Here is a 12,737-nt window from a genome sequence, read left to right as displayed (position 1 = left end):
TTCACTGGGTCATTTTGTATTTGTTTTTTGGGTTTTTTAAATTCAGTAAACCAGAACTCAGAACATCCAGGTCTGCCTCTTTACCCAGGTATCTCAGGGGTCTGGGAAGTAGTATACTCCTGCTTCCTCTTTCATGCAGTTTTTCAGACAGAAAAACACTTTGCTTGCTTGACACCCCCAGTAAGGATTAGTTAGCAATGTTTTAGGCAGGAAAAAAAAATCTTAAAATGTGAGAAAACTCACATTTTTTTGGTCTCATATTTTTAGGTCAGGGCAGTGCATAACTACAGTGAAGATTTTGAGAAAACTGACGCTTGATGCTCTCTGGGTGGGGGGTTTTAGGTCCTTTGCAGCTGTGTCGTACTCAGCTCCTGCTGCCAGGCCCTGGGGGGGCCCTGTGCCCACCTGCGAGCTTCCTGCCATCGCTGAGGAGGTGTTTCATGCTCGCAGATGGCCCCTTTCCAAGCCTGGCTCCCGCTGAGAAGTGGAACGCAGCCTGGTTCTGCCGCTGGGGAGGTAACGGGACCAGAAGTTCACCGGTTTTTCTTAAACCTTCTTTGTCCCAGGTGTGTCTCGCCTGCTGAGCCTTGCCTTCTGAGCTTTGGGTTCCGACAACAGAGCTCTGAAAAGTGTGAAACTTTAATTTGTCCTTTTGTTGATCTCCATCAGGTGTATGATGCCAACTATGTTTAGCTACTTTGAGTTACTTTAAGGGTAACATATGTTTAAGATCGCCAGTGTGAAACTACAGGAAAAATAACAAAAGGTGTCTTTTGCAGTGTCTCACAGGTATGACTGTGTGAAAGAAACTTTAAGGAGGCTATCGCTGGTTTTAAAATTAGGTTGTTCAAATCTGTGGGATCTGTGATGGATGTGGCATATCCGTATGCCACCTTAAAGCACAGGAGAGGGTAGCAACGGGTATTGCAGCCCCTGGGGGTCAGGCGACACAGGACTTAGGGAAGTGGAAAGCGAACAGAAGAAAGAGTTTTAAAAACTAACCAGTAATTTAGGTCAAAATAAGTCAAATCTATACTATGAACGGATCTGTAGATGTGCAGGTTGTGATCCTTTTGTCCTTGAGAACAAAAACACTTGTACAAGGGCTATAATAAATAAAAATACTTCTAGCTAGTAGTAAGTACAGTGAAGAGGATCTAAAAAAGAAAAAAACCCGTAACGCTCTTGGCCTGAATAACCTTAAAATGGCCTTAAAAAAGCAAATAGTGAAGGAATATTCTAAGCCTCCGTAAGCTGTGTTCAACTTCAGTATTTCACAGCACGGTTTCTGAGAACAACCTGCGACCTGTGTCGTTGTCTGGGGTTTAATGCTGTTAAATAGCTGGAAGCTTTACCTTGTTTGCTGATGTTCACAAGGATCTAAAACATATGAAAGTAAACTGGTTGCTTTTAAGGTGGAATCACAGAATTAATCTCACGAGGTTCTCGGGAACTTTTTACAACCTCAAGGTCGAAAATTTGTTCTGGAAGCACCCACGTGAAGTGCCATTTCTGTGCATAACTGCAGCGATGGTAACCTGGGAGCTGCTGAGCCTTCCAGGAAGCGCAGGTTCCCCCTGGCATGTGCTTGCACACACAGGAGGAGTTTGAAGCCGTGGAGCTCCATGGCTCTGGTTGTACGGGAGGAGCCCGCTCCCACCTTGGGCTAGTGTTCCGAGAGCACGCGGGTGGAAGCTGCGGGCAGTGGCGTCACTTTCAGCTCCCTCCTGCCCTGCTCACAGCTGAGCTTTCGTCTGAGTCAAGCTCAGGTCCCTGAGCAGCAGCCCAAGGGCTGGTCTGAGCCGCAGAGCCCCACGCGCCGCTGCGGAGACTGTTCCCCTGCGACGCCACGCCGCAAGGCTGAGGGGCGATGCGGGGTGCAAAATTCCAGGCTTGCCCTAAAAATCTGCAACTTTGGATCTAGAGCTGGTGAATTGGAATGTGGCAATGATGAGCAGAAATCGGGATGACGGGAAGGAGGGTGGAAGAGAAAGAAAAACCTTCCCTCAAAGAGTAAGCAATATTAAATTTAAAAAGTGTAGTATTGCCCTACACAAGAAACAAATACGGCATCCTCTAGCTGAAAATTCAACCATTTTGCTCTGTTGAGCCACAGATAATGATGCAAAACCAATCTGTGGTATATTATCTTTATGAAAAGCTTCGATAAGATTATATTATCTTCTAAAAAAAAACCACACAGCAACCTCTAGCTGACAGCTAGATGGCGGGCAGCAGGGCTGTTCACTGGGCAGGCGTGGAACGGTGTACGGCAAGAGCCGGAGCTCCTTCCTAGCCTTGGCTGTGACCTCTGGGTGGGCAGGTTGCTTTTTGCTTCCTCAGTTACAAATGGGAGGGCTCGGTCTCTCTTGAAAGTACTGTGAGCTGCATATGAGTAGTGCCAAATTATTCAAATTATAAATGGTAATGAGTAGGACAGTGTGGTGTTTATGAAAATACCATATACAGTTTATTAATGGTTTTTGATTTATTGCCACGATTTATCTTTTTTCCCCAAAAGTCTGGTTCACACACTAGGTATACAGCAGAGAAAAGATGAAATCTCACTATCTGACAAAATGACTTTAGTTTAAAAAAAACAACCCCAGGAGAATGGAGGAAAGGCCAGATTTTGACGGTTGCTGACCGCTAAGCAGAAGCACAATTACAATTTGCGATAGAGCGGCATCGACTCTACAGGAGAACTCCTGCTAGCATTCTTTATTGCCGAAAGAAAACGCCAGTGCTACCGAAACCCATTAAATGCTCGCGCCTCGCAATCCCAGCCACGTCGGTGCGTGTGCATGCGTGTATATGCACGTGCTTGTACAGAGAATTTTTGTTTTTCTTAGCTTCTGTGTGCATTTTATGGAGATCTGCTTGTCCTGCGGTTTGACAGAAGCAGCCAGGAGGATAGTTTAATCCTGTTTGCTGTTGCAAGACTGTCGAACAGATGATTTCTGGTGCTCCAACAACGTGATTGACTTTTCAGAATTTTCTAAGTTTCTGAGCAGAGTCTCTAGCCGCCTTTTGATTTTCTTCTGATCCTCAATGGCGCAGCCGATTACAACGGACTGGAATTTCTGATCGATGGGTCCCGCCGGCACGTCAGATGTGCACGCGCCGTAGAGCGACATTAAGCGGATTTTGGCGTCTTCCAAGTCATCTAGAAGTTTATTGACAATTTCATCAATCATCTTCGTGGCGTGCAGTAGGGACTCCTGCTGCTGGGCGTTTCGGATGGTTTCTACAGAAACCTCCACAGTGAGGGTTCGCCCCATCAGACGATTAGCTGTCAAGTTCAGTTCTTCTCTCTCACCTAAACCAAAAACGATGAGGTGTTCTAGGTTACAGGCGCCTACTTTCCCATGCAAGCAACATCTTCAAGACAATCAAACTGCCACAATGTTGCAATAAACAAGGTTGGTTTTTAAGTAAGTGACAATCAACAAAATTTCCAGAAACTAGTTTTTTTTGCATTTGCCTGAGTCCTGCTGATTTCACGGAAGCGAGCGTCTTCTGATTTGGAATGAGGCATTAAGCTCTACTGAAAAATGTACGCAGCATTTTTGCGCTGCTGACACGATGCTCGCTGTGTCGCATTAGAGCAAAGCGTACAATATTATCGGGAAACATAACTCATTAACAGAGCGGGCACGTTAAGGACCTTCTGTGCCACGTGGGGGAGAGATTTAGTCAGTACCCCAAAAGGCCACAAAGACAGAACAGGTTTCTGGCTACCTGATGCAGGCAGGGGCCATGAAAAAACTGGTTTTCTATTTTCTGCAAGCTTAGTTTTTCCTTAAAATATGGACACAACACGTTTGGCATAACGTTATGGCACAACATGGAGGCTCTAGAAGAGCCACTAAACCAGCAATTTACAGCACCTAATACAAAACATACAGATTTAGGGAGTATATTTAAAGCCATGTATCCCACAATGATCTTAATCATCAGGTTATTGCAGGGCATATGCTTTGTAGTACTCACGCCTGGCCAGGAGTCAAAGCCAATAAAATGCTGGGTTTTTTCAACTATATTTAATCATTGTCATCATTATCACCAGCTTCTCTCCCTCAGCTGAGCTATATTAACTCTGTTCTTGAAAATGAACCAGTGAATCTGCGTATGGCGGGCTTTCACAAGCCATGGAAGTGACATCCGTGGCAGACCATCCAGCTGACCAGTACATGAATTTATGCAGTCAGGAAAAAGGGGAACCCAGGGTACCGGATGGCCCTCAGTGGGCTCCAATGCCCGCGTCTTCACCGGCAGCAAGCGACCCAGCAGAGCTGCTCCCTGTGCCGGGGCTGTTTTGGCTTTAGGCCGGTGCAGAGGGTGTGGCAAAGCAGCTGCTCACCTTCGCTGATGTGCCTCATGTCCTGGCTGTTCTGTATGTTGTGGATCATTTCTAACAGGATTTCTTTCTCTTGTTCCATAGCCGACGCTGCGTCTCGGAAAGCCTCTACCCTGAACATGGTTGAACCAAAGGAAATGTTTAAATAATAAAACAGCTGTTCACCTATATAGCTGCCAGAACTGTTTTTTTAAACTTCAGCTTAAGAAGTACAGTCAGTTCTTTACTATCTATGAGCCAGACTCTCCCATTTCATGACCTTCTCCCGTATCTTAACAACTTCACTTTTCAAGACTCAATATAATTTTAAAAACAAACAAACTGGGGGGCAGAAACACCAAAACAACAGTAATTTGATCAGACTTAAAAATCTTTTCTTTTAGTGACAGCGCTGTTCTGTCCTACTCCACGGTTAGTCTGGATATCCAGAGCACGACGGTTTCGCAGCCCTGTAGTGCAAGTGCTGTAGCTCATTGGCAATTATCATCAGCTGCCTAATGAGAACAGAAATGGACCGAGTCCCCACCAGGGAACTTGGGGTGAAGGTCAGCACAGAACTCCTACTGCCCACCTTCAAAGCAGCAAACACTCTGGAAAACTCAAACCACCGCCTTGTAGCCCAACGACCCCTTTCAGGAGGGAGAGAAATGGGCAAGAGGGATAAAGCACATGCACTTTCATTAACGTGACAAGGGCTCCCCTCCCACTGCGTATGGGCCTTGGTCGCTGGGAGAAGATGCTGGGCTGCCTGCCCTCATGGCCACTGGTGTTTTCCATGGAGCGATGCTCACTGTGGCTCACACAGGAAGGAAGCATCTCTGGGAGCAGCTCCTATTCCTGGGCTTGCAGGGAAGCATGAAACCCAGTTCCTCCTGAAACAGGACCCTTACTCCAGTCCTGTTCACTGTGCTGAAACTCACAGGGGATGTGGTGAGGGTGAGGGAAAAGCCCGTCAGAAACGGTCTCCCTGGTAACTATTTGGTCTCGGTAAGTTGCCTGGTTGTGTGCCCGCAGGCTGCCCTCCTCCTCCTTGTACAGGCTCTTCTGGCCATGGGCAATGTGAAAATGCCATACTAGAAATCTTAGTCTAGCTCCTTAATTCACATCTTATTCCCTACCATGGTTTTAGGGAGAGAGCTTTTGTATTCAGCATACATTCTTTTCCATCTGGAGAAGCACATCTGGGAAGCATAGACTTTGAGACTGGGGACAAGAGGGTAACACCCCCCTCCCTTGGCTTTGCCCTGGAGGCTTAAGGGTAGCAGCGTGCAGAGGGCTTGCCAAGCTTTAACGGCCTGCAAGAGTTGTGCCAAAAAACATCAGCTCTGCGCTCCCAGACCCCGCCCCCGAAAAGCTGAATGTGACGTGAACCTGGCTGACGGGTGCTTTCAACGCACCACTCAGGTGGTCTAGCTGCTGTAAACAGCACGGGAATCCATCTATCCTGAAACATTTATTAAAGCTGGCCAGAAAAGGGGAAACAAACCAAAATGTTGTTAGGTCTCTTAGATGTTCTGCGCTCTTCAGCGTTATTGGATGCTGCCCCAAGACAGTGGTGGCCCGTCATCTCTGCTGCTACAGAAAAGGGCTCGTCTGATGCGATAGGTACAGAGCTGCTGCTCCTCCCTCAAAGGCTGGCTGGGGCAGGTAACTTCAGAAAAACAGCAGTAAGAGAAAAGAGAGCAAAAAAAGGCAGAAGGCGACCATCTGAGGATATAGTCACGCTTCACATGCAGCCTGCTCATGAAATGGTTCTGTTTTACAAAATATTTAGCCTAATTTAGTCCGTGAAAGCACAGGCTTCGGGCCTTGCCTTTAATGTTCATTCTGAGGAGGAGTGGGAAAAGTTAATGCAATGCAAATTCTTGCCAGGAGCAAAAATTTTTAATTATTATTTTGGACTGGTTAGTAAGAGCAATGAGGCAGGTGGAGTCATTTCATGCTTCAGATGTCTGCACTTTATAATTTAGGAAGTCTAGCAACATTTTCATAAATGCCTTACCAAGCCTTTTTAAAAAAATAGTATCTTTCACAATTTAAAAAATGCATTGTGGTCACTCAAAAGATTAAAATTTGGACGTGTAGAATTTCAATTTTAGCAACGCTTTTACATCAGATCCAGTGTATCATTGTACTGACTTAAAAACCAGAGGTCTGCCTTCGGCGGATGGATCAATCCGCGATTTCCACAGGCTTTGCTGGCTCCTATGAAGAATGTGGAAAAACTGCATTGCAGAGATGCATCCTGAACGGGTGCAATTCTAAGAAGAGTGCCTAAAACATCACAGCTTCCAAAAGCCAGCTACTAGTACGCAAGGTAGGGCCTAAAAGCCAAATGAACAAAATTAATGATTGTATTCTGCAATAAAAAACCCCCATGATTTACCAACTAGAAGTTTAATTGGCGTTATGTTACAGAAGGTCATATAACCAGATCTTGAGAGCTGTTTTATTTGCAGTAGCTGCTTCTGGGGAATTATTTTAACCACTTTTTCAACTGCAATACAGAGCACCGCACAACTAAAATCCACCGGGATTTTAATATTAGTGTATTTGCTTCCATAAACGGCAGTCAGAATGAGCGCCTACCCCGGCACCGTGTAACAGCATGGGGAGGAGGCGCAGTAGCTCCTGCCGCCAGGGCAAAGGGACAGGAAAGGAGCACAGCACGACTCCCCCACCCCTCTGCTACCCCTCTGAAAAATGTCCATCTTGACCAATTATTAGCAGCGTGATGGGGCTAAAGAACCCTAAAAACAAAACTCCTCGGGTTTCAGAGACCTCTCGAGGGCAGGGTGGAGGCACAGCGTGCTAGCACAGCGTATTGGCAGCACCTCAGCAGCCAGCCAGCGGGAGTTACAGACTAGGACAGAAGCAGCAGGGAGATGGCCTGAGAAAGGCAAGACAAGGGAGTGGAGGAAACGGCCGGCTGTCGCTGCTAGGGGCCTGGATCACATGGAGGTCAAAACAGGATAGGATCACTTAGAACAGCGCTCTAGCGGGGGAAAAAAAACCAAAAAGCAAGGAAACCACTCACACCAGCCTCAGGAAAATAGTGGTCCCGAGAAGAAGCCAGGGGACTTTATTGAGGTGAGATGCCCACCATAGCCTCACCTCATGTCGCCGCCCCGGCTTGTCCCGAGGCCTGCGGGTGCCTGCCCCTGTGCTGGGGTGGGTCGTGCCGGCTCCTCCTGGCCCCCAGGCCACAGCCCCGGAGAGACCCCGGCCCCGGCAGGCACTGCACACCTCTCCTCCTCACCCGCTGCCAGAGCGTCAGGTCCACACCTCCCAGTCAGCTCTCGTAACTTCCTTCCTAAAATGTACTTTAACTTCAGAGGTTCGTGTAAATCTTTACTTTCTTGGGGTGGGGGACAAAAAAAATAAGTTTGGAAGAGATAAACCTCTAGCAGAGGTGGCTGCCGTGGAAAAGGGTGGAAACACAATCCAAGTCTCAAAAATCCAACCAACCAAATACTAGAAGGCAAAGAAAATTCTCTCCAGGCAGCAGTATGGTCTTAGAAACTTCGAACAGATTAAAACCTCCAATCGTATTTTTACTCAGAGTATATTTGTCACTTTGAACATCAACTAAATATTCCATCCATTACCTAAGACGAAAAAAACATTCCTTCCTTCTGACTTTTCCCAGCACGGGAGCGATTAGCCATGCAGTGCCTTTCTTTCCTACATACCATTTACATGAGCAGAGCATTCCCCTGAGGAACAGGTGGACCGGCCTGCGCTTTTGTTTCCAGCTGAGCAACTCGATACCCGCTTTCTTATGACAGCTGCAATAACTCCGGCCTTTAAACTACTGACAGACTTAAATAACTCACTGTTAAAGCTTGCGCGCTGGAGGTGCAGATAAGTTTTCAAAAGAAATAAGAAACATCTGAAAGCAGTGCAGCTTTCTTCCTGAAATGGAGCTAAGCGCGCTAGATGGAGACAAAGTGGGGGGTTTCACCCCGGCATCCTCAGCTGCTTAAACCAAGTTTCTGTTCTCAGGTGAGCGGTCCCATGAACACACAAATGAATGGTGGGGGAACGTGGTTGTTCCGAAGGAGAACAGGAGAAAAAGTACAAAAAAATTAAGGTTTTTTTTTTTTAAAAAAAGCAAGAGTTTGACTTATCTCACCGTGTCATTACACCTAGGACTGCATGTTCACTTAACCACCAGAACACAGTGACTCATAAACAGAGACTCTGGTCCCACTTCCAGATGCTCCCGAGATGTTTTGGCATTCGCCAGCAGCCAGGGCAACACGAAGGTCCAAGCCCTTACAAGGGACAAACATGCCAACTGCCCCTCTTGCCGGGGGGCTCGCTCCCTGGCAGCCAAATTAATCCCCCTTTCCTGCTCACACTTGTTCCAGAACAAAGCCCCTCCGCAAACACCTATCAGGGAGGTACAAAAGTACCCCATTACTGTCGGAAAAGCAGCTCTCATGGTGGAACAGAAGGGAGAAAAGGGAAGGCTGTCCAAGCCAGAGCATTTCCAAAGGGGAGAGAGTTGCCTCAGGGTTTGGGTGACCTTAAGCAACTTGAGACTTGAGGATTGTCAAGGGGTTTAATTAAAGGCTATAGTTAACTTTGACAAATTTTCACTCATTATATCTACAAGCAACATCTCGAGGGTCTATAGCTAAACTAAACTGGCTGGAGAAGGAAGAAGTGTGGAAGCTCTTTCTCCTGTCATTCAAATAACTTTGGAATGAGGCATGTTGGTTAGTTGTGCATGGGAAGAAAAAAAAAAGCTTCAGTGACTTTAATCAAAGTAGTTTGACTCTTTTTTCATAACTGTTCTGCATCGAGAACTATGCCTGTTTGAAAGACCCGCAGCAAACTGGGAAGTTTAATTTGGGGTTTAATTTCCGGTTAACCAAACTGCCTGCTTTGTTTCAGAGTCGCTCAGCAAATTTAAAACACAATTTTGCATATTCTGATGCTCATTTTGTGATGGTATATTCATGCGCTCGACCTGGATGTGAGCAGCGAGACTTGTTTGCAGACAGTGGTTTTGTTTAGTCAAATTCGGAGAAGTCTGTGAAGGACTTCAAGGAGATGAAATCAAGCTAAGTGAAAGGCTGATATAATAGCATAGAAAGTCCACTCCTGAATAATGCAAAGTAAGGCCGGCAGAAAGGGGAAAACGTAACTCCTGTACCACCACAGAGCCCTTTTAATTACAGGAAAGTCCTAGAAACATTCTGGGTGGTTCTGTGAAAGCCGCTGATCAATATGCAGCTTTAATGAAGGAAAGGGCGTGTTGAAACAGTACCGGCAGGAGGTGAATCAGTGGTACACCCACGGCACCCTGCGCATCCATCCACCTCAGAGAGGGCACTGTGTAATTAGACAAGAGTAGATAGGACAAGGAAGACGATCAAAGGCAAGGAATTGTCTCTCATGTGGCCAAACTGGGAAAAAAGAAATCGAATGGGATTATCTGGGGAACATCAAGTAGCAGGAGGAGACAGGATGCGTCTTGGCGCAAGGATGAAACATGCATCGTATTTGCAATTACTTTGAAAAAATACAGCTAAGTTGCTGTTTGCATGATGGTTATGTGACTTACTGCCCTGCTCCCTGAAGGTGGGCATAAACATGGGTAACAAGAACATCCACAGCTGAACCCGCGAGCGCAAAGGCACGTTTGGGAGACACGAAGCCTCATGCGCCGGTGTTCAGCACCGCGGCTTAAAGGTTTGCAAGAGCCTCCGAGACCCTGAACGGCACGTTTCATCCTTGGATTTCCTGCGTTTTCTTGTAAGACACCTGCCCGACAGCTGGGGGACGGGGGCTGCTGGGGGACGGCGCGGGACGACAGACCGCGGCCCGCGCGGCCCGTGCCACCGCTGCCCGCCGTTTGCCACAGGCTCCCCGAGCCGTAACGCGTGACAGATCCGCAAAAAGCCGCCTGCGCTCTGAAAAAAAAAATTCTATTTTGAGACACTCACATACATATTCCTGTTTCCGAGTCTTTCCAGGCCACGCCATTTCACCTCAGAGCAGCAGCTGCCGAACCCCCGCCGATGAGGGGGATCCTTCTTCCCTGGGTCACCTCAGGAAGCCTCGCCCCAGCGCCGCTCCCTCCCCTCCCGCCGCCGGCCGCCGTGAGGAGCCTGAGCGCGGGGCGAGGCGGCTCCCCGGGCCCCGCAGCGCCCGGCCCCCTCCCGCCACCCGGCCCCGGCACCCCCGGCCCCGGCCCCACCTGAGCTCCAGCTGGTCCAGGTTCTCAAGCAGGCGGCTGGAGCGGTCCGCCATGGAGGTGGAGCGGTAGAAGCGACCTCGGAGCTGCCCGCCGGACTGCTGCTGGTGCTGCTGGTGCTGCTGCTGGTGCTGCTGGTGCTGCTGCGCCCCCTCGCTGGCCTTGGCGCTGATCTTGGCCTGAGCCATAGCACCCGCCTGCTGCCGCCGGCGGATCCGCGCTGCGGCCGCTCCCTCACCGCGTCCCGCAGGCGGCGGCGGCCGAATGCCGGCGCCTCGCTCATGGCCAAAGAAGGAGCCCGCCCCGCCGCCCGCCCCCGCGGCCACCCCGCCTCCGCGCCGGGCCGCGGCCCCCGGGCGCCGCCTCACGCAGCTCCACGGGCCGCTCCGCCTCGCCCGGCCCCGGGCGGGACACACGGACACCGCGCCATTGACCGCGGCAATGACTCCATCAGCCAGCCGGGGGTGCGGGTGACGGGCGGGGGGGAACCCGCCGGGGGACGGTGGCTCCCTGTCGTTACCGACAGACACCTCGGTGTCACCCCGCGTCCCGTCCCCCGCGGGCTCCGCGGGGCGCAGGCACCCCGAGCTGCCCCGGCCCGTCCGCGACAAAAGGAGCAAAACCTGGGCCGGCCAGAAGCAGCACGAACTCTGCCTCTTGCTAAGCCAGAAGCGAAGGGAAGAGTAATGAGGTTTTCAGTATTAGCCTTGTTCGAGGCGGTAGCTGTAAGGATGAGGATTTGCCTTCCAGAACTGTTCCATATGGTTAGTTCATTGGTTTGCTCTTTGATTAAGGAAAGCAAGAAACGCCACCACCACGCAACTGTTCTTAGATAAAGCTTCCAAAAAAAGTGAGCTACATAGCTGGAGCTTCTGAAAACGCAAGAAATGGGAGAAAGAAAACAAGAAATGCATTAAAAACCTAGAAGCCTGTTTGAGGGGAGAAAAAAGTTGGAGAAAAGTAAACCAGAGACAGCCCTTACTGTAAACAGAACCTGAACAGCATTCCTAAAAGCAAGGTACCGGAGATATTGCTGCTGATAGCACATCTTTCTGGTGCCAGCTGTAAGAGGCCCCTGGCTACCTGCACAAGAGGAGCTGTTCCACCAGCCCTTACTGTCCAAGATGATACAAAAAGGCTTACTGGAAAGAAAAATGTTCACTGTAATGTTCTCTTTCTATGCCACAAGGAAAAAATATATCTGGTTCATGGTGGCCAAGGTAGTGGATCAACATCTAGTAATGACGTGTTGCAATATTGTATTTAACCTGACTGTATGGAACGGTACCTCCTGTCCCACGAGCAGCCACTGTACCAATTTAGCAAACGACTCGCACACAATCTCTTGTACTTCAGGTTCCTGCTGGGAGCGTTGGTTCCAGCCGCCCAAGTCACACACAAGGCTTTACATGCCAATACTGTGAGTATTTAAACAGGAATTTGCTTATGCCAAAAGTCCAGGTTTGAGCAAATATACTGTGGTTCTAACAGGCCAATTTCTGGCACCCAGCTAAGAGGGATGTTGTTGCACAGGGATACTGTTTTGTACGCTTACCCCGCTGTGATTCAAAATAGCTGCTCTCTCAGGCTCATCCATTGAGAATGATATCACATCCCAAGCGCTCTCGTTAAATTAATTGCCTGAGTTTTCTTTGTTTTACGTAGTTGGATAAGTAAGGCTCACTGCCTGTGAGCTCATGGAAATAACTTCATTTTAACAATTATTCCATCCATCTCTCTACAGTCTTTGTAGAAGGTAATTAAAAACTGCTTCCCACCCCAAACAGAAACGGTTTGTAGCCATGACACACTGATTGTAATCATTTTTTTCCTGGAACGCTTCTATTCTTCCCATGCCAATTTATTAAGTATCAATTACATTGGGCTTAAAAAGCAGAAATCGAAGTAGCTGAACAGCTATGAACATTTTCTTCCTTGCACAGGGCTTTAATCCACACAGGTGGAAGCTGCAGTGAAACACAGGCACAGAGCACGTGTCCAAACATATCACATATGACTTATTGTCCGTAACAGCAAAACAGCATTTTACCCTAGAAGTGAGAATAGCACAAACAATGGAACCAAAACCAAAACAAAAATGGAACCAAAAGCAAAAATTATGTTCCAGGACAAGCATTGCCAGTACTGCCTGTGCAACCTGGGATATTT

The 12,737-nt window shown here is 48.4% G+C and overlaps 1 protein-coding gene across 1 annotated transcript; it reads right to left on the bottom strand.

Moving 5' to 3' along the window:
• Positions 1 to 2,442: 2,442 nt before the first annotated feature.
• BAG2 (BAG cochaperone 2) lies at positions 2,443 to 10,866 on the bottom strand. The gene is made up of 3 exons (XM_075087026.1): positions 10,572 to 10,866; positions 4,364 to 4,473; positions 2,443 to 3,319 (listed from the first exon to the last, which is right to left on the bottom strand). The coding sequence occupies exons 1-3, from the start codon at positions 10,754 to 10,756 to the stop codon at positions 2,919 to 2,921; spliced, it is 696 nt and encodes a 231-aa protein (XP_074943127.1). The 5' UTR covers positions 10,757 to 10,866; the 3' UTR covers positions 2,443 to 2,918.
• Between the last annotated feature and the right edge of the window lie 1,871 nt (positions 10,867 to 12,737).

This window comes from Phalacrocorax aristotelis, chromosome 3 (genome assembly GCF_949628215.1).
Source record: "Phalacrocorax aristotelis chromosome 3, bGulAri2.1, whole genome shotgun sequence".
Lineage (NCBI taxonomy): Eukaryota > Metazoa > Chordata > Aves > Suliformes > Phalacrocoracidae > Phalacrocorax > Phalacrocorax aristotelis.
Note: the sequence above shows the minus strand (reverse complement) of the source record. Positions and strands in the feature narration are given on the sequence as shown.

What these genes read in the sequence shown, in the direction of transcription:
- BAG2 (XM_075087026.1), bottom strand. Translation starts at nt 10,756, where the DNA reads ATGGCTCAGGCCAAGATCAGCGCCAAGGCCAGCGAGGGGGCGCAGCAG. An exon ending in CTGGACCAGCTGGAGCTCAG is followed by an intron (nt 4,474 to 10,571) that starts GTGGGGCCGGGG and finishes AACCATGTTCAG; the next exon opens with GGTAGAGGCTTTCCGAGACG. An exon ending in CATGAGGCACATCAGCGAAG is followed by an intron (nt 3,320 to 4,363) that starts GTGAGCAGCTGC and finishes TTTTTGGTTTAG; the next exon opens with GTGAGAGAGAAGAACTGAAC.